Below are 25353 nucleotides of genomic sequence, written 5' to 3' on the forward strand. Positions count from 1 at the left end.
GTTGTTAGGAAAAGGAGATTTTTTTAATGCTATGGTTTTAGTAATTTTAGGACCCCTTCCACTCTCTTTTTTGGCTGTCAGTAGATCCCTCCTACTTACACACAAAGGCTTCAGAAACCTCCTACCCTGCAAAAGTGATATTGCAGCCCTACTGCATCTCAGAATCGCCAGGGGAGCTTTAAAAAAAAAAATACACGTCTGAACCCGACTTGTCACTGATCATGACTCAGCAGATCTGGGGTGGGACCCGGGAAGCGCCATCTCACAAAGCTGTATCAGCAAGTGTGATGTGCAGCTTAAGGGCCCAACGGGACAAATTAAGCAATTGTAGGCCAAGAAAATCTAGTGCCATTCACAGTCTGAGAGACGGGCTGTTCTCCTTTGCAAACATCACCGTCAAAGAAAATTTGGTTTCACTGTCTGATTCATCAAAGCTTCAGGGCCTGAAGTGTTTGGATAGATGGAATCGGCTTGACATCCTGCTTGTACACATCCCTTAATTTCTTTTCTTTATCACAGCTGTGAAGACACTGGCAGAATCCCTTCTCTCTCTCTCTTCCCCCTTCAGCTTGGTTGGCAAGGAGAATGCCAACCTCCTTCTCTTCTTAACTGTCACTGTAATCAAAGAACCGGACTCTGAGACAGCCTGGTGCTGTCAGTTCCAGTGACAATAGTCAGATGCTTTGTGCTGAGAGATCGCATAGGGAGGAAGTTGAGCCTGATACCCAGGACGTCTTCTCAACTTCCCCAGATACAGCAGTCTTGGGGGTAAGCCCAGAAGAACCGGCCAGTCCCCACCCATTAGTCAAAGGACACAGTGGGGCTTCACCAACTGAGAAGTATCTAGAGACTCTCGGAACTAGGCAAGATGCCCAAAGAAGGGTTGTAGGAAAAGATTTCCTCAGGGCACCCAGGTGGCTTAGCCAGTTGAGCATTCCACTTCCGCTCAGGTTATGATCTCATGGTTCGTGGGTTCAAGCCTCGCGTTGGGATTGACAGCTCAGAGCCTGGAGCCTGCTTTGGATTCTGTCTCCCTCTCTCTCTGCCCCTCCCCTGCTCACACTCTGTCTCTCTCTCAAAAATAAACATTAAAAAAAGTTTTTTTTAAATGGTCTAAGAGCTGTGGATCATGAGACAGACCATCTTAGTGCTCAGCGTATTCACGGATATCATGCTTCACTTGTTTTTATCAGGATAAAACAATGACTTTGGAAACACAGCTTAGATGTTCAGAAGCCTTTCTGAAAAAGCAAAGGTTTGGGGAATAAGAGGCAGCTTTGACCTTCCAACTGTGCCCCCATGGGTGGGGTGGGGGTGAGGGGGTGGACTGGCAGAAGGAGGAAGGAATTGCTGGGTAGGGGGGGTTGTTATGGAAGATGTTCTTTCCCATCTTCAGGGTTGGGGTTTGTCTGCTTGCTGCTCACAGGGGGAGAGAACCTTTTCTTCTCTCCCTCCAGGCAAAGCACTCCCTAAATTGCCCCTCTCTGCTTCTCTTTCATGGCAGTAATAACGCTGTTAGATGCTCCGTGCAGCTGGTGCATGGAGCTCCCGGCTCTCAGCCACGTTGGCACACGGCAAGAACAAGAGGGAGGAAAAACAAACCAGCACGCGCACCCTGGCAGGGTGCCCGAGCGCACTAGAGAGGGGCTGGCTTTGAGCTTCTCTGACTAAGAAAGAGAAGGTGCCTCCTGTCCCTGTTTTATATGTCGAGACAACACTGGCCATACAACCCGGGCCACACTGAGCGCACCCCTGGTTTGTTTCGGGGGCAAACTCGCCATGAGGGATGGGTGGAAAGGTACCACTCTAGAGGAGACCCAGGGGTGCCACTGTCTTTTTACAGTTCTGGCAGTTGCCTGTTTCCTTAGTCTCTCTCATCTATGTTCTTAGATGCCAAGTCTGAGGACTGGCTCAAGGGCACCTAGCAAGTGAGGGGCAGTTAGGGCTCCTGATCCTTGCAAAGCCTTCCACTACTGGTCTGGCTGGCTTATTGGGAACCTGCCTAGCTGTTGTAGGGAGTCGGACCGTGCTTGAGCAATGACCCAAGACCAGAGTGGACAGGAGCCCTAATGCCATGAAGTCTCGGCCCTGGGATGACTCACACTCCAGCCAAAGAGAGGGACTCCCCCAAGCTGCCTCAGTTTAGCTTCTGATCAGGAGTCCAGTCAGTTCCATCAACTGGGGCAGGCAGAGGAAAGCAGAGTGGACCCATCCCTCCTTTTCCCATGCCCCAGGTCGGCCCTTTCCTGAAGGTCATGAACCAACAGCTCTCTTCCCGCCACGAACTCAATCTCCTGTTCCAGGTGCCCTGGGTGTCTGGGACCAAGTCTGCATTCCCAGCACCTGCTCATAGCTGGCTGTGGTCTTTCCAAAGCAGCGGGTGAGGAACATGGGTCTGCTTACCCGTGGAATATCCAGGTGCTGCATTCATCAGCCTTGGTAATGTAATTCTCAGGCAGGAGTCCAGAGCAGCCAGTGGTTAAGGATGTGCCGTAGATCCAACCCTCGCTGGTGCTGGTCTGCTCCATCGGAGACATAAAGATGAAGTCGCCAGGGACCAGCTCCAGCTCATCGTCATTCTGTGGAGTGTAGGGGTAGATGACCTGTAGCGTCTGGAAAAGGAAGAGAGGGAGGAGTCAGAGCCACATCGCACCCAGTCTGAGCACCCCTGGGGGCACGTCTATGTGTTCTACCCCAGCGCACACATCCAGATGTTGACATTACAGGTGCCCCTGGGGTCTGCAAGCTCTGAGTAGATTGGGACTCAGAACAGAAAGTGTGTCTTTTTTTTTTTTTAATCTCAGGGTATTGTGGATGTGTGCCTGGTGGTACTAGATGCTTCCAGACTTCCCTTCAGGCATTTCTTCCTGTCAGGATTCAGATACAGGTTTCAGAATTGTATCTGAAAGCCTGTAGGTGCTTACTAAGCTGCTGAATGGGGTTGGTTGGACCTGATCTCCCCTTCTCCGTCTGCTGCGGTAGACAACCTAACAGACACTTGAAACCCCACTCATGGAAAGCCAGTCTTCCATACAGCGGTTACAGATGGTCTGGGTGGAGGCACTCTCCTGTAGGAAGGCTTTGGGGCCGAAGCATGTCCTTTATAGGTCATTCTGGGGCTTCAACAAGACAAGTCTCTGCCTTCAAGGAGGTTTCCTTTTAAAAAAAATTTTAATGTTTATTTTTGAGAGAGGAAGGGGGAGTGGCAGAGAGAGAGGAAGACACAGAATCAGAAGCAGGGTCCAGGCTCCCAGTGGTCAGCACAGAGCCTGATGCGGGGCTCAAACTCAAACTGTGAGATCATGTCCTGAACCAGTCAGATGCTTAACAACTGAGCCACCCAGGTGCCCCTAAACCTACATTTTTAACAAAGACCTTGAAAGATAAATATCTTTGACTGCCATCAGTGTATACAGTATGGCTGTGTAACCAGCTGTCATCAGCAACCAGATGGAAACCACGTGATTCTTCTCTGGGCTCATAAAGAGCCTTCAGAGCCAACCACAGGCCATACTGTTTGGCTGACTTACCTAGGTTTTGTGTTCTTTCCAGGTATACATAAACATCATTGGCATGAAGATACCTTGGAAAAACACATTCCTGATTTCTCATTAACAGTAAGTGCCCTCAATTGCAAGGAGAAAACTTCCTACCCTATTTATTTCACATGGGACACTGAGATGGAGATAATGTAACAGCTTCCTGAAGTTCTGAAGTCATACCGGCAGGCTAAATATTCTGGTTCCACCTTCAGGTTTTTAACTTTGGCCTCTGTTTTCTCATCTGCAAAATAATGCCTGGCTTATAAATGTTAATGAGACAATCTAGGAAACTCTTTAGGATGAAGCCTGTATCCAGAAAGTGAATCATTATGTCTATTGAACCATGACATCTGATCTCCTTTCTAGTCTGACCCTTTGGATTGTATGCTCGTGAGCTAATCAGCTCTCCTCGTGTCTGGCAAGGTGACACATCGGAACATGTTTTAAAGAATTTCCTTCTGGAAGTCTCTAAGAAAAGGTGCTGGCAAAAAGATGTGATTTTTTTTCTAGAGAACTGAAGTAGAAATGGACAGAACCCCATTGTATTGCTGGATTCTGATTTTCCTTTCCCTTAGGCCACCTGTTTCTTCCTGTTTCTTTTCCAGTATCTTTCAGCTCAAGATAGTTGCCTCTGTCACAGTCATGCTCAAACCACCATTTCCGAACTAGCCAGGGAGATAGTTTCTGCTGCATTGTGAAAACAGCTTAAAGAAAGACAGAAACTCTCTAAGCTAGGTATGTGATGCTTCACCAAAAGGAACACTCCTTCTCCGGGAATTGGGTGGAGAGAGGCACCAAGTCATGGGGGAACAAGTCGAAACTTCTGTCTCCTAGATACTCAGGCATAGCATAGTTTTGACTAATTAATTATGCCTTTGGCCCAGAAGTGTCTTTCCTTTGAGAAACTCAGAGTGATTCAGAGCGCTCATTCCTCCTATTGCTTGGTGGGGGCAGGGTGAGTATTCTGTCTACAGGTTACCTCCAGGGAAATCGAGGCACAGCAGAGGAGCGTAGGAGACCGTGTGCCTAGGCACCGGGTAGTCAGGCGACAAAGAGCTTTGATTTATTGAATAAGCAGTATGATAATTAAGAGGTTGCAGCAAATCTAAGATTATAACTGGTGCCCATGTCCCCACAGACCATCCTGCTCACCAAAAGCTCACGCAGAAAGCCAACCTACATTTGGGAGATATCTGGATACATGCCTAGGTTTGTACTATATTATACTTTTCTTAACATTTTTTTAAGTCTATTTATTTTGAGAGACATAGACAATGTGAGCAGGGGAGGGGCAGAGAGAGAGAGAATCCCAAGCAGGCTATGTGTCATCAGCACAGAGCCCAACGCAGGGCTCAAACCCACGAACCGTGAGATCATGACCTGAGCTGAAACCAAGAGTTGGACGCTTGACCGAATGAGCCACCCAGGTGCCCCTAAACTTACTCTTTTATGTTTAGCATTGACCTGGAAGACTTGTTAGGTCTATCTCAAGTTTGTTCATTCCCTCATGCATGGCAGCTGCCATCCTATGCGAGGGTAGGAACCTAACATCATTGCCTTCGAAGCTCTTCATGCTCCTGACAACAGCAGTAGCTGCAACAATTTCATCTTGCACTCACCTGGGGCTATGTATTAGGGCCCTTCCATAATCTTATGTAGCCTGCATGACAGCAAGAGTCTAGCAAAATACTACTGCCATTGTCCGTAGGATACAACGAAGGATGGGAGAGTTCTAGAAGCTATGGAAGTGAACCTAACAACTGCTGAAGGAACAGAACCACGATCTGGAGCCACATGTGCTTCTTGTCCTTCTTTAGATTTCTATCGCTTGGTATGTGAACTGGGCACAGCCCAATGCCATCCCTAACACAGAGGACTGTGTGTAGCACAAAGAGGCATTTGCAAGTCGGAATCAAAGGGAAAACCAGGAGAGGGAAGAGACCTAGGAGTTTGCCCACGCATGGCTTGCTGAGTGCTCTTGTCCAAACCACCTTCCTTCTCTGGACATCTGTTGCCTCACTAGAGCGATCAATCAAACCCATCTCCTGGGGACAGGAGGTAGGCAAGGAAAGGTTTTTATACGCAGGGGGGCTCAGGTAAAGCCAAATGACCTCAGAGTGGGGGGCCTGTATCAGAAAGAACAGTAATAAATGAGCTTTTACAAATACGAGATAAAAGAGGCCAAGTTATTTTTAGAAAATAATTCGTGTGGGTGCTTGCTGTCTCTTTCCCTCAGTGCCAATTGTGCTGAATGTGGGTCAGGCAGAAAAGCAATTACCCTCTGAGTTAACTGGAGGGCAGTGTTGATTAGAAGATATTCCTTGTAAAATTCCACTGCCACCTTCCCTCTCTGAGGAAGGTGACTTCTCACAGTCCATCTGCATGCACCCCTTGACTTTCTTTTTCTTCGTCCTTGTAAGGAGTCCAGTCAGCCATACCTCTCTCGTTATATTTAGGGCTCATCCTAAGCAATTCCAGGAGATGTCAGAATTCTTAAGCAAGATCAAGCCCAGTCTCCTTGGTGTGTCTTTCCAGAAAGTTCCATCAAATGACTTGGAAGGAGGACAGGACATCCTGTCAGCAGGGTTGGACAAAGCTGTGTGTCCCTGACACTCACAGGCCCCATGCCCTGGCCCAGACCTTTGGTTCATGGGTCAGCTCTTCTGGACACTTCCAAGACAGTGATGAGATCAGCTGGTCTAGACCTTGAGATTTCAACTGTGTTTCATTTTTTCTTTTTTTTTTTTTAATTTTTGATGTTTTCTTTCTTTCTTTTTTTTTTTTTTTTAATGTTTTATTTAGAGACAGCATGAGCAGGGGAGGGCCAGAGAGAGAGGGAGACACAGAATCTGAAACAGGCTCCAGGCTCTGAGATAGCTGTCAGCCCAGAGTCTGACGTGAGGCTCGAGCCCACGAACCGTGAGATCATGACCTGAGCCGAAGTCGGACGCTTAACCGACTGAGCCACCCAGGTGCCCCTGTGTTTCATATTTTATAAAAGGGTAGGAGGGGGAGCACCTGGGTGTCTCAGTCAGCTGAGCGGCCAGCTCTTGATTTCTGCTCAGGGCATGATTTCACAGTCATGGGATCGAGCCCCGTGCCAGCCTGCTTGGGCTTCTCTCTCCCTCTGCCCCTCCCCCTGCTCACACAGGCATGCGCTCTCTCTCCAAACAGACAAAAAGCCAGTGATATTAAGAGTCTAGTTAATCTAAGAATAATATCTGTCTTTTTGCTGTTGAAAAATTGGAAGCAAATGAAATACGGTTTCCTATAAATGTATTTACACTAGATGACAACTTTTACACTAGATGACAAGTTTTTCATTCAACTGTGTGGTCTTTTTAGCTGGGCTACTTGTTTTATTCGTCAGAATCCCTGGGTTCTGCCTTTAGCTCTGGTCCTAAATTGCTAATCAGCTTTGGACCAGCTTTTCCTTAAAACAAAGGGCAATTATATGGAAACCAACTTGACAATAAACTATATTAAAAAAAAAACACAAAGGGCAATATTACTCTTCAGAGTGGCATAAGCTTGTCCTGGAAATCAGTACCGATTCTCTCAAAGGAAGGATGCTAGGAGTAAGCCAACCTTTCCACGTGCACTGGGAGTCCGTGATCCCACTCCTGCCTCCCAGCAGTTGGACATAAAGGGTCACAACATGTCACCTATGTTTTTATCTCATGTGTCTACTCTCTCTCCCCTGCTGGACTCAAACTCCTTGAGGACAGAACCACATTTTAAAATTCTAGTATGTTCCATGGTAACTTACAGGCTATAGATACTTAACAAGTATCTGTTAATTATGTGTTAAGAGCTGTTTTTTTGTGTTCTGTGTCCTCACCGAAGACCTGGATGAGGTCTTCTAGTAACACCACGAATAGAATTAAAATCTTTCCCAACATACTTTTCTATCCTCCCTTCTTACCTCTGTATCATTCCAGGAAGGTTGGCAGGGCAGACAGGGCAATGGGACTGTTACGCCCAGGAGTCACTAGGGACCCGGGGAGGAAGGGTGCAAGCTCTGAACTTCCCAAGGAAGCAGGCAGAGCCCAGAGGAAATTGTGGGTTCAGTGGACTCCGGGTCTGGTGCTCACTCCGCTGATTTCTTTTGGTCCCCATCTCCCTGCAACAGGGAGCCACAAGCGCTCCCGGTTCTGGCCACACCCCTGTGCCTCTGGTAGTGTCAGGGGCCCCTGGGAGACCTTACCTCGTGGTTGGCAAACCGGATATCTCGTGAGAATATGGTAGCCACCCAGTCACAGCCAAGTTTGACATCAATGTTCTGGGCTAGTTTCTCCAGGGTGGGCAGGTGGCTGGCTTGGAAGTGGTAAGCCAGGGTCACGTGCAGCTGCTTCTTATGAGGTTCCACATGTACTTCTGGAAAAGGAGGAAGGGAACCATTACTGGAATGCAGTCTGTATCGCCATGACGGAGACACCAGGATGAACACAGAAGGGTGCCTCATAAATGCCACCTCCCAAATGACTAAGGAGGGAGTCCCCTGGCCAGACAAAAGCTGCTGTTCTCCTTCAGAGCAGCAGAATCATGGGAGAGGAGGGTGTAACAGATCCTGAATCAGCCCTCAGTTTGAGAGGGAAAGAGCCACACTGGGCTCCCACCCAGCAGAGAGGTGAGTGTTTGGGTCCGCTTTTCCTCCTAATAACACATGGATTATCAGCAGCCTGCCACTGAGGAAACCGAGACCTAGAAGGATGAGCAAATTCATGACAAAACAGAGATTCAGCAATTGTGTGCGTGCGAGAGCCTATCACCTTCCTGTTGAAATCAGGTCTAGCTTCTGGGTGTTCTGACAGAGGAGCCAGGGGAAAAGATGGAATGTTTTCCAAGTCTAAATCAGGGCTTTCCAGGGTGTAAAACAGAATAATTCTGTTGTGGGGGCTGCCCCATGCACTGTGCAGTCTTTGGCCACATCCATGGCCCCTACCAACTAGGTTCTGGTAGTATCCCCACCCCCAAGTTGTGACGACCAAAAATGACTCCAGACATTGCCACATGTGCCCTGGGGGATAAAATCTCCCCAGCTGAAGCCACTGGTTTAAAGTATACAGGCTGTGGGGGCACCTGGGTGATGCAGTCGGTTAAATGTCTGACTCTTGATGTCAGCTCAGGTCATGATCTCACGGTTCATGAGTTCGAGCCCTGCATCAGGCTCTGTGCTGATAGCACAGAGTGCTCTCTCCCTCTCTCTCTGCCCCTCCCCTGCTTGTGCTCTCTCTCTCTCTCTTTCTCTCAAATAAATAAAATTAAAGCATATAGGCCGTTCTTGTAAGACACTGTAAGAAACAAACCTACGAGGCAGTGAGTTATATTTCTCTTTTGTACACCTTTACATGGGGGAGATCCATCTACGGTCCAAGCTAGAACACTGCAGAAGATATAACCAGAAGGAACGTAGGGAATTTGTGAAAGTAAGGGGCTAGTTCATGTCCCAGGGAGACAGACCTAGCAGTCAGATCTTTTTCTGTTATATTACATCATATTTTCTTTGGTGTAAGCCCCGCGTGGCAAGGCTTTCTGTGTCTCATTTGCAATGTATCCTCAGTGCTCGGCTCATGATACAAGCTTTTGGTATTCAGTCAATGATCGAATATTCATGTACGATAAATCTCCTTATGCCACTTAGGATGGAGGAGAACACTAAATCTACTTGCTCATGGACTCTGGGTCTGCAGAAAAGTCTAGAATATTGAAGCATAGGATCTAGGGCCAAGATGGGATGGCCCGCTGTCCACACAGGCAAGAAGCTGGACCAGCTACAAAAGGCAGGGTCACCTGGTTCTCCCAGTCACCACCAGGGGGGCACATGGGGGCAGAGAATGGGCCGGCCAAGTTCGAGAGAGTGGCCACAGATCAGTGGCTTTTGCCTACAAGGAAAGCAAGCAAGGGCCTCACCACCTCTCACTCATTATGTGCCTTAAGAGGCTGCCACAGCCCTGGCCGACACCCGCTTCTTACATTTGTGCAGGATTTGGGTTTTGTGGCTTTGATACCAGGTTTGTGTCTTGTGGGAGTTTTAGTGGTTTTGATAATAGCTACTGTGGGATGAAAAAGAGTCATCTCCCTGAGGTGGAGGGATAGGAACAGGAAGTAATTTGCCTTTCTATTATGTCATTTCTCTGAAACATTAAGCTCTGAAATGGCAGGCTCAAGCAAAGTCAGAAAGCAGAGCCTGGTCCCGGGAGAAGAAGGGGTGCCTGGGGAGGGGCTCTAAGGAGTACCCCTCCCTAAGTAGAAGAGGTATCTTAAGGGCCAGAGCTCCTCTGAGAGGAGAGACCCCCCTGCAATCCTGCTCAGTGACACTGAGCCTTTGCCACACTCTTTGATGGGGGTTTTTCTGGTGAAGAACACTAAGCAAAATAGCAGGTGAGCTGTATAGGTCAAAGGCTGGGAGACCAAGGGGCAAACCGTGTGGCTTTACTCCAGTCTCTCCCATCTTCATCCCTCCTTGAAAGAGGGGAGGGGTGCAGGGGGTGCTGGCCAACTCAGGGCCTCCTCCAGTTTGCATTTGATGCTCAGATTCAGCTGGTCCACTCACACCCAGCTCTGCTCTGGTTTGGGCAGGAGGGGGGCCTCTGCACACACTTTGTCCCTTCACCTACCCTGCCAGTCTGTGCAACCCTTTCTCCACTGTAGGGATCACCGTCGCCCAGCCCAGCATGCACATCCTTTTTTCTGTGAAGGGGAAGCCACTCCATCCTATGACGGCCTTTCTCTTCCCAGAGTTCTGTTAGCACAGGTACTTGAACCTGGACCTCTGGCCTGGAGAAATCACTTCATTGGCTTCTTCATGGATGAACACACCACGGTCCCTAATAAACACCCATTGATGGTGATTTCTCAAGGAAGCCAGCAAACACTACCCTCTGCCAACTCTTCCTCCTCTCGACCCCACCATCTGTCTGGCCTACTGCACATAAGGCTCACCTTGACCCAGGTGAGCTTGTCGGTACCTCTAGGCAGACAGGAAAGCTTTGGCAAGTTCTCCCCTTTGTCCCTTCTCCATGCTTCCCACCTCTAAGTCAACACCACATCTGTAGTATCGCTTAAGCTAATTCCTTTGATGGGAAACCTCAGTTGGCCTGAACTAAGACCTGCCGTGGAAAGAGCAAGAAACATCTGGAAGGGGTGACATTTCTGGATAGACTATCAAAGCTTTAGGGGCCCATCTAATGGGGTTCCGGGAGTTGTGGGACATGGGCCTGGCAGATCTATCATCTGATATGAAACAGCTCCACTCTGTTCTCTGTGCCATGTTACCCCCCTGAGCGCAGCCCTGGGTCCTCACAGAGTGAACTGGGAGACCCCGACAAGGGTCTTCATGGCAGCGAGGTTGGCAGGGAAGAGAGGTTCGTTAGCTCTGAACTGGAAAGAGACAGTGGTGCTACGGAGGGTGCATTGTGGCTTCAATGTGGAACAGTGATGGGTGTGCCTTCAACTTGGGTGTTGGGAGTAGACATTGGACGTTCTCTCAGAAGGCTTAGCAGAACAGTAGTTTGCTGTTTCTAAAAGGGAGCAATCAGGTGCCACAGGAAAGGCCCGTGTCTGGCTCTGCGCATTCCTGCAGAGGACCCTCCACCTACCGGCACCAGCCCCACCCTCCATAACTCCCTATCCCTTTCCTTCCTGATGTATGCTTTAGAGGATCCATGGCTGGCCTGGCAGCTGGCAGCTCACCGGTTTTGGACGCAGCCTCAGCAGCAAAGTCAGCGGCAAACTTCTTGAGGACCTCGGCACTGTCTTCCTTCACGAAGAGGCCAATGAAGTTGGAGGAGGTATAGAGCTCCAGGGGCAGCGGGGCTGAGAACTTGCATTTCCAGCGACTGACCGTGGTTTGCAGGGCCTCTCCCAGGGCATCCACCTTGCTGTCCTCACACTGACAGGGGAAACAAGATGCTTCATTCAGAGGGGAGGTAGAGGTCTACGCTACTGGACATTTGGCATCCTCTGCCCGGGGCTGGAGGTCAAGGACGCCATCCTTACACCCATCACTTATGTTTGTGAGGACGGAGGAGAACTGCAGGCTCCCAGTTATATGCAAATGGGTTATCTAACTGGTAAGTGCAACTGGGGCAATGGACTAACTCTTGCCTCCCGCCCTGCCCTGCTGTGTCCCTGGGCGCACCCAGGATGCGCGACTGGTCCAGGAAGAAAGGAAGAATGGGTGGGATATGCCCAGAGAAAACAAGCGTCTCAGGGTAAAGGATGAACTTTCCATTGCTTTCAAATCATCTGTGCCTTTTCTATTCATCTTGGATGATCGGAAGTTGACTCGACTGCCAGTCTCATGAGAGCTCAGAGCTGTGACATCATCTTCCCACCCTCTTGGAGCGCTGGGGGAAAATGAGTGCCTCTAAAATTCTGAATGCTTTAGAGAAAGATCCGGGGATGACTAGGAGGAAGTGATAAGCATTTTAATTTGCAGAGGGAACGGTAAGAAAGAAGGTGTGAGGAACACTTTTTTTTTTTTGGTCTCAAAGAGGCAGAGACAATCTGGGGGAAAAATACCTCAAAATACTTTTCAAAAATGTTTCTTAAAGTGTTACCATTCTGCCTCATCGTGAATATACCTGGATAAGCCAATTCTGCTCCCATCTCCCCAGAGATCTCAAGTAGATGAGAAGTATTTATATTTATTATACCGAGGGGGATTTAATGTAGTCCTTAAGTAAGCTCTGTGATAGCCAGGATTACAGATTAGGTAACTACGGCGGGTCACAGATATCTCTGCTGTCTCTAGAAGTACCTGGTGAGACAAAACTTGTGGACAAGAGGGTCTGTGAGGCTAAAGTCACCTCTTGTGTCTGTAGAGCACATTTCTTGTTCCCAGCTCTCTAATTTCTACTCTTACCGTGGTCAAGGGTGGGACTGCTTTAGTTTCACTGTTGTGGCTGCCGGTCCAAGTCCTGACTCAGTGGGTCAGGCTTGTCCCTAGAGTCCCAAGGAACAGCAGTCATCGCGATGGTGCATCCAACCCGGGGTGCTCCTGGGCCCCGACAGATATCACAAAGAGGAGCTAGGACCCTACACATTCCTTGAAGGTCCATCCAAGCCTAGGAGTCCGTGACTCTTTCTGCAAGCTCCGTGGGGGACTCCTGACTCTGACTCCAGGTCACAAGGTGCTGGCTGGGGTGCGGCAGCCAGGCTCCCGGGGGCAGGGGCTGGGGAGCTGAGGGTGGGGTCTGTGGCTCACCATGAAGAACTGGCAGAGGGTGATGTGGGGGAAGATGTTGTGGGCCTTGTTCTTCCCGCAGATCTGCTTCGACTGTTGCCAAAAGTCGGAGAGCTTCTGTGCTAAGGGGCCGGTGGGTCGGAGGTAGAGGACGTACTCCCGGGGCAGGGGGTCATCCAGGAAGGGGTCCCCGACGTGGGAGAACAACCTGCCAGAGAGAAGGGAGCCAAGGAGCCCCTGCTGGAGAACAATGGAAGGGAAGGAAAACCCAAAGAGACAGATCCGCCCTCCAAAGGCTCCATGCCCCAGGCACGGCGAGGGGACAGGTTTGTGTTTTTGTGCTTGAAAAATCCATTCCTAGGATGAAACCCGAGTGCCTCTAGACAGGAGTCTGCCCTGAGCAGTGATGTCCTGTAAGGTGTTTTGGTTTTGTTTGTTTGCTTTTGAAATTGATTCAGGAAGCACCCATACACTTTAGGTGTATCTTTCAGTGAGTGGAAGGGGCGCAGATATTGTGTTAGGGGCTCTATCTTGGAAATGCTTTGAAGTTCTTTAAACAGCTTTAAGGAGAAGCATGCCCTGCAGCCAAGACCCAGGAGGCAATAGGCTTGATAAACATGTCACGTGTCACATGGCTTGTCACACGGTCTTTTGACTCCCCCGCGCCCCCCCCCCCCCAGTCCATTAGAGAGAGGCTGCACATCTCTGCTCATCCACATACACTTAGAGTTAATTATATGCTATTTTCTCTATTTATTTATTTCATACCAACCAGTCACATGCTGCCTGAACACTTCTCCCTCCTGTGGATGCCAAGGCTTTTTGTCTGGAAGAAGAAATCAAATTTCTATTGTTAGTATTTTTAGCCTCCTATCAGCTTTTCTCACTGCTGTGGTGAGAGTGTGAAGGAGGCGACATCAGAACCTCCTCAATGGTGTATGGGGGTGGGGGTGACGAGACACCTGCAGCAGGACCCCCTCCCCCCACCAGGGTCAAAGCAAGGCGCATGGAAATTAGGGCTTGTAATTAATTTCCATGTAATTAGCACTGGATTTGCATGTGGCCCGACAGCCCTGCAGTCTATTTTCAGCAGTTTCCACATTAGAATTTTCTTTTTGCTTCCCTAAAGGTTGCATGTCTTGGTCCATCCCCTCCTTCCTTTTCACCCACTCTTACTGACCCAGATCCCCCCCTCCCACCCCCACCCCCAAGTGCTTTTTTATTTGCAGACCCTTGGCAAAGCATGGTAGAAGCTGGGGCTGAAACCCACAAGGACATTCCCTTTGGTCCAGTTCAGTGACTCCTCCTGCCCACCTCCGGCCAGCACCCACAGCCTCAGGCTAGATCTTTTATCTCCCCACTATTTTAGACGCCTCTGGGGACAAACAGGTTAAGAGTGTGGCCAGAGCTGTGCCTCCATTACTCCCCCTGCTGGAGTCAAAGCTCTATTACTGGAGGGGGCGGTGTCACAGGAAGGTGACAGCAGTGTGGCCCTGTGCACAAGCACGCAAGTGAGAGTGTCTCAAATCTCAGGTCTCTAAGAGCCAGATAGTTCTGTGTTTGTATCCAGCTTTGCCATCCATCCATTCGTTCTGCATTCATACTTCTGTTTGCTGAGAAATACATCCTAAAGTGCTACTGTTTTGTCAGCACTGTGCTAGGATCTAAGAATACAGTGACAGACAAAACTACGGTCCCAACCCTCATGGAGCTTTGGGCGGAGCTGGCATGAAAACCTTGACAGATAATTACATTGGTGGTGAGTGCAATGAAGGGAAGGCATGGAAAGCCCTAAGAACATAGGACAGGGACACTGAACTTGGGCTGCGGGGTCAGGGAAGTCTTCACAGAGGAAGTGACATTTTGAGTGGGATCTGAATAGTGTAGACTCCTCTGGGCAGTGGTGGGTGGGTGGGGTGGTTGTGGTGGTGGCCGCTTAGTATATCTGTTCCATAGGTGTGTACATAAGGACCCTTGAACTCTTGTCTGACCCCATGGAGGTGATCAATAAATGGCCATTCCCATCCCTTATATGCTACAGATTCAGGTTCTTTCTTACCCAGGGGGATCTCAGGTGAGGGGAGTTTTTTTTTTTTTTAATGTTTTTTATTTATTTCTGACAGAGAGAGAGACAGCGTGAGCAAGGGAGGGTCAGAGAGAGAGGGAGACACAGAATCTGAAGCAGGCTCCAGGCTCTGAACTAGGTGTCAACACAGAGCCCGATGCGGGGCTTGAACCCACAAACTGCAAGGTCATGATGTAACGTAATATGCTCAAAGCAGCCTGGCCCTAGCAGTGGCCACAGCCCAAAGATCAATTAAACACCTTCTCCTGCATGAAATTCTGAGCACGAACACAGTATGATCAGGATTAAGACATCTACACAGCTAAGTATAACAGCATTACAGAAGCAAGCCAGACAGACCCATCTGAACCCCTCAGAACAGAAGCTGGTGCAGAAAAGGCTGGAGGGGAGCCTGGGTGGCTTAGTCCCAGACTTTCGCTTAGGTCACGATCTTGCGGTTCGTGGGTTTGAGCCCCGCATCGGGCTCTGTGCTGACTGCCAGCTCAGAGCCTGGAGCCTGTTTCAGTCTGTGACTCCCTCTCTCTCTGACCCTCCCCTGCTCATGCTCTCTCGCTCTCTCTCTCTCCTAGAAATAAAAANAAAAAAAACAAAAAAAAAAAAACACAAAAAAAAAACATTAAAAAAAAAAAAAGGCTGGAAACACAGGGACTCCCTCTCCCCACACCTTAAGGTGCTTAATTGCTGCCATGGTGCCCACTTATTAGAGGCACACATCTTATACCTTGTTTTTTTTCTTTTTGGATGCATAAGCCACGTACCCACTAAAGAATGCAAATCATGGTCTTTTAGGTTAGAATCTCTGAGGAATTAAATTTGCCAAAAAAAGACCCATTGTTGCAAAGAACCAGGAAAAGAAAAAACTCATTTGTGATACAATGTCCTATTTATATAAAGGATCCAAGTTCTTTTTTTTTTTTTCCCCAGGCCCTTCCTCCAGTGAAATATATCTGACTGCAATTTAATTCATTTTTCCTTAAGCACCAGGAGTATCCTCTGGAAATGAAAGATCTAATTAAGTTATGGTCCCCGTAACTCAAAAAACAGTTTTTGGGGAGGGCTCGAAGATATAATCGAGAAAGATAATGAAAGGTTTGGGTGACAGGGCTCTGATGAAAGGTTAAGAAAACCCAAATTCTTCTTTCTGAGGAAGACAAGTCTGAGAAATCTTCAATTTTATGGATGGTTCTCGTATCTGATGTACCTTCTCTAGCGAGAGCCAAAGTAAAATCAGCTTTGGCTAGAGCACAAAGGGCTCACGCTGGATACCTGAAAGAAGTTTCTGGAGGGGCGCCTATGTGGCTCAGTCGGTTAAGTGTCCGACTTCAGCTAAGGTCATGAATCTCACTGTTTGTAAGTTCGAGCCCCACATCAGGCTCTGTGCTGACAGCTCAGAGCCTGGAGCCTGCTTCCAACTCTGTGTCTCCCTCTCTCTCTCTGCCCCTCCCCTGCTCACACTGTCTCTCAAAAATAAACATTAAAAAAAAGAACTTTCTGGAAGCAAGGTGTGAAAGTGAGATACCTTGTTTTTTTTGTTTGTTTATTTGTTTATTTTTTTGGTAGCGGTGGGGAGAAAGTTTCCAGAAAGCCATTACTGATCTAAAGCAGAGACATGGGATTCTCTGGGCGACAGGAGTAAAATCCCCACTTCCCCAGGGTCACGAGCCATAGGCAGGGTTCTGCTGCTCCTTCCTGCACCGCCAGGCTGACAACGGTTTGGGTTGAGTCTGTTCCCAGCACTCTGCCCACAGAACAGACTGAACACGGGGAGTGGTACGGCACATCTCCTCCCCACCCCCCTGCCGCAGAAAGACTGTTGCCATAGAGCTCCCACCTCCACGGCCCATCAGTGGGGCCAATGCCAAGAACAGTGGGGTGTGTGGTAAGGACCCCAAACACCAGGCTGAGCCTGAACAGCTGCTACCCTCGGGGTGACTCAGAAGTTGGCAGACTGTCGGAGAACCCCGGGCAGATCAAGGCAGGGTTTAAACTTTAAAAGGCGAGTGCTCCAGCCGTTGGATTATAGCAGCCGATTATTCAGATGAGACCTTTGTGATTGGACTTGGTGGGACATGGGAAATGTTGCAGTTCTGTTACCGGAGAGCACAAATTTCACCTCTGATCCGTGTCCTAACCTTCCCTGTTATGTCTAGGGTTCATTCTTAGCAGAAGGTGGGAAGAAACAAAACAAAAACCAAAAAAAAACCCAAACAACAACAACAACAAAACAATGCAAACTCTGCTGTCCTACTCATGGTGGGGAAGAAGACCACCAATCAAATCAAAACGATGGCTCGCTGGAAACTCAGGCAAGCATCTGCGAGGGCATTGGCTCAGATGGGAGGAACCAGCAGACTCCACCGATGGCCTTGCTTCACTCAGCCTGGGATCCCTCTCACCGTCTGCCCTCAGCTCTCCTGGATTTTAGGTTCCAGCTCCGTCTGGCCCAAGGGCCACCGCTCGACCCTGCCACCACCAGGGTCACAGAGAGGGCCTCAAGTCTTAAAAGAGGTTGAAAAGGAAATATCCCTTTCCGGTTTGCCTAAGACAAAGGGCATTCTTTCCTCCCTGTCTCCTCCCTTCCTTTCTTTCCTCCCTCCTTCGCTTCCTTCCCCAGCAACTCTTACCAGGAAACCAAATGAAAACCGAAAACAAAACCAATGGTTGAGATCAGAAAGCTCCGCTCAATAAAGCTTTGTCAGGGTCCTTTTGGGAAGACCCTTGCCTCTGGGTCCTGCGGTTGGGTTGAGGCCTGACTGTGTGGATTCAGGCCAGCCCCGTGTCCCAGGATGACTCCTGCTCCCTCTCGGAAGCACAGGTTTTGGACTGGACTGGACTGTTCTGGTCCCCCCGGCCGGTCTCCTCTGCAGCCACCCTCAGCCAAACACCAGCCACATGTCAGGCACTGTATTATCACTGGGCTTACAGAGCAGAGGAACGGGGGTTTCTGGGACTGGGGTGCTTAAACTGTACGCCAAGCTACCTGAGGTGGGGACCCCACAGCAAACTATAAGAGGTGCCACGGGATCTTCTATATTTTTGAGGGAAACACAGCCAGCCTCATCATCTGTTGGACATCCCGTAAGCCACTAACATGAGAGAGGGAGTTTCACGATTCAATTGTGTTGCATTCCTCTTGATGTCATTTCTTTGTGAAGCTGGAACTTTGGTAACTGCTGTAATAGGAAGTACCCAGGGAAAACCAATGTGGAGCAGGAAACGAGTGGCAGTGTCCAACCTGATTCTAAGTTTGAACAGGTGTGTCATGCCCAATACACACACACATACACACACACACCATTAATAAGGAGTTGTGGTCATTTCAGAGTGAATTAAAAATACTTTTCTTCAGGGCACCTGGGTGGCTCAGTTAGTTAGACATCCCACTTCGGCTTAGGTCATGATCTCACAGTCCATGAGTTCAAGCCCCGAGTCAGGCTCTGTGCTGACAGATGGTGTTGAAGCTGACAGCCTACTTCAGATTCTGCGTCTCCCGCTCTCTCTGCACCCCCACCCCCACTCAAAAATAAATACTAAAAAAATTTTTTAAACCCTTTCTTTCAGTTCTGTGTATTTTTCACATGGCTCTTAAGTTGTTAGAGGATAAATACTCATTATGTTGTTTGGATCCAACAGCTAAAGAAAAAGAACTATGAGGTATTTATTACTGAGATGGTACAGGAGTGTTGTCAGAAAAGTTTGGGAATATGTCCTAAAAGAATGATCTTAGAGGTACCGCAAGAGCTGGTTACAGAAAAAGAGAAGGGCATTTGACATGGAGAGAATGATAGGAGCTAAGGTATGAAGGCAAAGAATTCAGGGAAACTAGCTTGGGGACACTAGAGCAAAATGGTAGATCTGAAAGAAGGTTCAAGAAGCTGGAAAGGTAGGCAGAGGACAGCTCACAATAAAACAATAAGCAACATATATACTACTAGAAAAGGAAGTATATTCCCTCAAAGTAGTAAGAGCTTGATTCAATGAAGCGGAGCTTTCCAATTACGTGAAGTTGTTCTGTCCTTGGCTTTGCATTGCTGGTCAGCACATCTTGTGGCCTACAGATTGTATATGCTCTTACATTGGTTCCCTGTGACCGAAAACTTCATTATGTAGGAAAAGAGAAGACAGGAGGTCACGTCTATAATCCTCCAAGTGGATGAAACTCCCCATGCAATGAAAATTCTATCGTTCCTTCATTAGCTAAGATAATCTCAAACATTAGAAATATTTAATGCTAGCTGTAGGGTTAAAATAAAAATGTTTTCAACCTCCAGGATACCGGTTCTTAAATTTTCCACATCTAATACTTTGAATTCAATTAAACGATGACCTAATTAACCAGATACCTTATTCTCTTTCCTCAGAATTAGTTTAATGATCTGCAATAGACTGGGGAGCGAGCAAACTTAGGGAGAACCTAGCTTCTATTTTTCCTGGTCAGAGAGTCCAGTCCTATCAAGGGACCACTGGTCCCCCTAAACAATATTGAGGGATTCTTTTAGGGTATATTTGAAAAATAGACACTGTTTTGTAGTGTGGTTTTAAGTAGAAATATCAGAGGCTTTTATTGTGCTGTGTGGAGAATGTCTTGCACAGTGCAGACCTTCAGCAGAGAATTTGAGGTGGCTTAACGACTTGCCTGAGGCTGACGGCTATCCTGAGAATAGAGCCAAGCAGGTGACTCTGTATCTATAGGTTGGCCCAGCAGGAGAAAAGTAGTCAATAATGACTGGAGGCCTTCCAGGCACTGGGTGCTTCACAGGCTTTAAACCCGCATGAAAAATGGTGAAAGCAGTGTTGTTAAGGAGCCTCCCTGGAACTGGGCAGCTCTCGCCTGATAGGCCAGCTGTTCGGTCATCTCTGTGGTTTCCCAATCCAGGGGCTGCTTCCACAGGCTGTGGCTGAGCTCTGAATCAGTGAAAGAAGTATACTGAATAGCTGACGCCCTGAGCCTAGGGCCCTGGGAAGCATTTCTGCAAACTGCCTCCAAAATTCCTCTTCTCTGGAAGCCCAGGGTGGAGTGGCCCCTACCCTGCTGGTTGGGAATGGCCGTGGGCATCTGCCCCTGCCTTCCAGGTTGGAAGGGGGTTTCTTGGTAGAAGAGGGAGGTGGAGATGCTGAGAATATTAGCATCTGTCTTCTTGTGCATTTACCTCAGCTCAATCAGCAGAGTCTTCCCTCTTTTCCTCCACATAAAAGTGAGTCAAACCAAACCTATTTTTTGAAGGAGCAAGTCTAGACATGAAGAAAGCTTTTATGACTAAAAAAAAAAATCCCTTCCCCAAACCCCTGCTAATCTATAAAGGAGAAGATCCCCCTACCTTAATATCTTTTCTCTATGCATCAGAAATGACTTGTTTCTTGGGCTATTGCTTAATACCCACTCCTCTCAGATTCTGGCCTTCTCCTCTGGTAAAGGTTTGCTTCTGCCTCAAACTATAATCAGCCTGCTTCTGTTTTCTCTTCTGTTGGGTTTGGTTGATCCAGCAAAGAGGTATCGTCCACATGCAGAGCAGAAAGGTGTGAGGATGGGATGGACACAGAATATGGAGCAGACATGAGTCTGGACACTCTAGGGGCCAAGGATGGGAGATGCTTACAGAGCAACCAACTTGATACCCTGAACTCACATACAGCTCTTGTCATCCATCACTGCCCATTAATCGATACTTCATTTTCTGACTTAAGTACCCTCTCAGCTACCAGTGGCCAATAAGATCCATACAGATTTGGTCCCAACGACAACTGATGGTCAGAAGCCAAATGAAAGTTGGGGGAACATCTGAGTAGCAGCTAAGACCCACACAGGCCAAGGAGGGGGCAGAGGTGATTATTTTAGCCCAACCCTCTTGGCGGAAGTAAAATCAAGGACTGACCAAATGCTGTGGCCCCAGTGGGTCCTTGCAGGAGTTGAGACATGGGCACAGGTTTTCAGGTGCTCTTTCCCCAATGTTAGTTACATCCCAACTTGATGCTTTAGTTTTTCATCTTCAAAGAGAAAGTGATGAATACCCACTCAGGGAGTTTGGGAAAGAAAGGTGTGACTTCTATAAAGTGTTACGAGGTCCTTAGAAGCAACCATAAATAATAAACCATGATTCTGTGGTTGCAAAGGATCTCGAGACTGGCTGGTCCATTCTTTCTCATGACTAGACAAGGCTGTACTTCCTCCAAGGTTGCACCTTTTAAGGAATCTTTCCTGTTCTCATAAGTCTTAAGGGTATTCCACAATGTCTCTTGATTATAGAAAGTATTGGCCCCTGTGCTCGGAGAGTTCTTTCCATGTGTCCAGACTCTTTCCAACTGTGCCCAGACTCAGGCCACCTTTTCTGTACCTGGTAGGGTTGACCGCTCTTTCCTACATAACAAAATAACATATTCTGTCACTTTTGCCCCAGGAATCCCAGCTATTTTGTGGTACTAAGGCCGGTCAGGGAGCCTTGCATGAGGCTGGGCAGTTCTGATGAACAACCTCATCTCCAAAGGCTCCACCTCCTCCCTGTGAAGTTGAAGAAGGCCAGTGGAGTGGCCTGTCAATAAACATAAACCATAATGGCCCTACCCATTTCCTTTGGAGGAAATGAACCTAATGGAGGAAGATATATTGATCATAGAGACCCAATTTCAGAATCAGTCTCCTGGCGGTGAACCCTTTCAGTTAGCTGGGGCTAATGGCCCAGGCTTTCAGCTGCTGGGGCCTGTTTGAGAGCTGTACATCTAACAATCAATGCGATAGCAAGCCTGCCAGGGGGCTGGGGACGCTACCACCAAAGGGCTGGCCAACAGGAAGGAAAATGCTGTGGGCTCTTTTAGAAGGCTCATCAGAGAAGGCGGGGGAGGGGGAATTGCTGAGCTATTGGGGAGCTTTAAGGAGGCCTTCTAGTTGAAGAAACCCAACCTGCAGTGACACCCCTCTTTCTCTTCTATTAACAAGACTCTCTTTTCCAACCCATCAAGAGCCCATTAAGCAGCTCTCCTCAGGGGGTGGTTAGCAGGGAAAATGCCACTTAGGTTCCCCAATGTGTTTATGTGGCAGGGCCCAGCAGCCCAGATGGAGAGGCCTTGGTTTGTTCTTGCCAACCCTGGCCTCTCTGCAGCTTGTGATTGGGAAAACAGCCATTAGACCCTGGGTGGTGACATCATAAAACACATTGTTTTCTGCCTCTGTTATAAGTCTCCTAGGATCTGGACAATACCGTGCCTTCCCCCAAAACCAAAGAGTTTGTTGACAGACCCAAGTGGCGTGCTTGTAGTATAAAAAGAACACATTCTTGGGGGCTTACTAGCTGTGGGACTATGGACAAGTTAATTATCTGAATATTAATTTTCCCAGTCTCTTAAGTGGGGATAGCAGTACCTACACCTTGCAAGGTAGAATGGCAATCCCTAGCAGTATGAGATCCTGTATCTAAAGAGCTCGGCACAGCGTCCGGCATCTGCTAGGCACTTAAAAATAACACCTGCACATACACCTATGCACAGTATCTAACGACTTTGCCAATTTTCCCAGAATACGTGTAAGTTCCGTGCTAATGGGAATATTTCAAGACTGGGCATCCGAAGAACTGGAGTCATTCTCTGCTAAAAATGTCCTAAAACCATCAAGCATGGTCTCGAAGTAATGTATGGGATCTGAGGCGAAAGGAAAGCTTTCCAGATACGGCAATAACACAAGAAAGGGTGCTACGGGGAAATGGGCCAGTGATGTGTGACTATTGTGGAGGAAGTCTACCGGAGAGGGGGACACCACCCAGGAGGCAGGGGAGGCCAGCAGGGGACTTCAGGTGGGCTCAGGAGAGAAGCTGGGAGTCCCTGAGAGGCTCTGAGCAGTAGAGGGGGCAGTTTTCACCCACCGAAGTTATCCAAGGAGAGGAGGGGCAGATCTGGGCGGGGGGCAGGGGTCAACGATCATCATGCACTGGGGAGAGGCTGGCCGGCGTTCCCCTTCTTCCTCTAAGATCCTAAGTCACTAGTGTTCCCTGTGGGGCTGCAGAGACCCACTCTTCTCTCTCTGCCTGAAGTACTTCCTAAGAGAACGAGATCAAAGTTTCAAAAGTTCAATCCACTGTACATGATGAACCATAGTTATTCCCCAAGAAACAGGATCAGAAGTTGCCACTGTTCTGCCTGAGGACACACAGCCAGCAAGGGACCCAATGATCCCAGAGACAGACTGAACGTATCATGAACGTTATATAGTAAGTGTATATATATATATATATAGTAAGCTATGCTCGGCACAGTCCCCTGCCAATAACAGGTGCATGGTAAACACGGCCATGATTTCTATTTTTATGACCAGCCCCCTCTCCAGGACTTTACCATTTCTGTATGTGTTCCTACCCATTTCCTCTCCTAAGACATACCTGAGAATGGAGTGTAGGTTAGTGCCCTATCTAGCTGTGCCTGGCTCGGTTTCACATTTCAGGTGGCAAGTCTCTGTATTCAGTCCAGAAGGTTCTGTTTTTAGGTTATGGGTTCTTTAGAAAACCGGGGAAATGAGGCACCCCTGTAGAGGCAGTGTCTGTTGTGTGAAGTCTCTGAGTCCCTGCAGAGGAAAGTCCAGCTGGCTGAAGGCAAAGGTGTCCACCGTATAAAAGAGGGTGTATCCCTGTGGGGCACTGTGGATGGCAGGAGGTGAATCTAGAGCCACGGGCGGCCCCCGATGCCTCTCAGGCTGGCTGCCCAGTGCAGAAGTGCTTCCAGATGTGCCCAACATAGGGTGTGCCCAGGAAAAGGATGGGGCTTACTGATAAAAATGGTGTGTAGTACCAGTGCCATGGTAATAAAGAAGCTTTTAAGACTTTTATGTAATCACTCAAGCATCCTCCTAACAGCTCTGAGAAATAGGCTAATCATTGTTGTTATTTTTTTTAAGCTTATTTTTTGAGAGAGAGAGAGTGCATGCACACGTATGAGCTTCATGCAGGGAAGGAGCAGAGAGAGAGGGAGAGAATCCCAAGCAGTCTCTATGCTGTCAGCATGGAGCCGGACATGGGGCTCGATCCCACGAACTGTGAGATCATGACCTGAGCCGAAATCAAGAGTCGGATGCTCAACCAACTACTGAGCCACTGGGTGCCCCATGATTTTCATTCACAGAAAAAGAAAAGGAGACAACAGAGAGGTGAAAAGGTGTGTTCAGCTCATACAGGGGCATAGGGTGGAGCTGTGACTGGGCCTCTGACCCCCTTCTCCTAGTCTGGAGCTTAGAGGTCACCTGGGGGCCTCAGGGGGCGAAGCAACAGGACAGATCTGTGCTCCAACAATTGGCAAGTGGGATTTCAAACACAGAGAGGGTGCAGCCCCATTCCTTTACGACCCCCATCCCCCCAAATCTGGGTAAAGCAGATGAAAATGAGGAGTCATTTCAGGTTGCTGAGGGCATCTTTTTCTTCTCCCATTTCTACTACCTTTCTCCCTAAGCCCCGTAGAATCAGCTAAAAATACTTAAACATGGATGGTATTTAGTGCTTCTGAAATGGTTTCAACTCAAAGCTACATAAGAGGCTCTATTTCAACACTGGTGGGTCAGGGGCAAGCACATAGACCAGAGCGAGCCATTGTCACAGTCACCATTTTGTGCCTCTCCACATAAGCAGTGTATTAGCTACCAGGTACTGAGTGTGTACTAGACGCCAGGCACCGCACTACACATTGTAAATATAAATGAGCTCACTGGGTCCTTACTCAACTCTGTGAGGTTGGGGCCATCGCCTCCCTAACTGAGCCGCTGAGGAAAGTGAGGTTTAGTGGGACCGTGGACTTGGTCTGGTCCCTCTGCTAAAAAAGGAAGGCATGGTATTCAAGTGTGTGCTCAGCCACTGGGCCACTTGTCCTCCTGAGAGGATGGATGTCAGCTCCAGCAGCAGCTGCTGTTTCTGGATGGTGGTGAGGTGAGGCACGGTGACAGTCTTTCATAGGAACGTTTCTATAAAACCCAACACCTGACGGTTCATGCATTTGTTCATTCAATTCAACATTCTTTCAACAAGCACGTATGGTGGCAAGATCTGTTGCCAGATACCACATTCAGGCCTGTGAACACAAAAATAGGAAAACGTGGCCCTTACCCATAAGGGAGCTTATCATAGGACCACTTCACAAATGGATGGAGGGGCACCTGGGTGGCTCAGGTCGTGATCTTGCAGTTTGTGGGTTCGAGCCCTGCATCAAACTCTCTGCTGACAGCTCAGAGTGTGGAGTCCGCTAGGGATCCCGTGTCTCTCTCTCTCTCGCTCTCTCTCTCTCTCTCGCTCTCTCTCTGCCCTTCCCCCACTGGTACACTCCCTCTCTCCCTCAAAAATAAATACATAAATATTTTTTAAAAACCCAGATGGATGGATATTTGGAAAGAGAAAGAAGTGAACATAAATGGAGTGCCTAGAATGTGCTGTGCAATTTATAGGTGTCTTACTTGATCCAGAAGCCCATTTGGTGAGGTGGGTATTACTGCCTCCAGTTTAAACATGATGAAACTATGGTGTAGGAAGATTAAGGACATTGTTTAAGGCATTCAGGTAGTGACAGTTCTGGGA

General features: G+C 48.3%; 1 protein-coding gene across 2 annotated transcripts in view; it reads right to left on the bottom strand.

Annotated features, from left to right (window-relative positions):
• The window catches only part of UBASH3B (ubiquitin associated and SH3 domain containing B), a 140851-nt gene that overhangs the window by 22293 nt on the left and 93205 nt on the right, over positions 1 to 25353 (bottom strand). Inside the window, exons 2-6 of one of the 2 annotated variants that reach the window (XM_039217696.1) lie at positions 13505 to 13558; positions 12754 to 12940; positions 11238 to 11436; positions 7750 to 7919; positions 2404 to 2612 (exon numbers count right to left, since the gene is read on the bottom strand). In XM_039217696.1, coding sequence (XP_039073627.1) covers positions 2404 to 2612; positions 7750 to 7919; positions 11238 to 11436; positions 12754 to 12940; positions 13505 to 13558 — 819 coding nt within the window. Of the gene's footprint in view, positions 1 to 2403; positions 2613 to 7749; positions 7920 to 11237; positions 11437 to 12753; positions 12941 to 13500; positions 13559 to 25353 lie in introns of both variants that reach the window. The other variant, XM_039217697.1, reaches the window with a different exon arrangement.

This window comes from Hyaena hyaena, unplaced genomic scaffold (genome assembly GCF_003009895.1).
Source record: "Hyaena hyaena isolate Hyena2069 unplaced genomic scaffold, ASM300989v1 scaffold_708, whole genome shotgun sequence".
Lineage (NCBI taxonomy): Eukaryota > Metazoa > Chordata > Mammalia > Carnivora > Hyaenidae > Hyaena > Hyaena hyaena.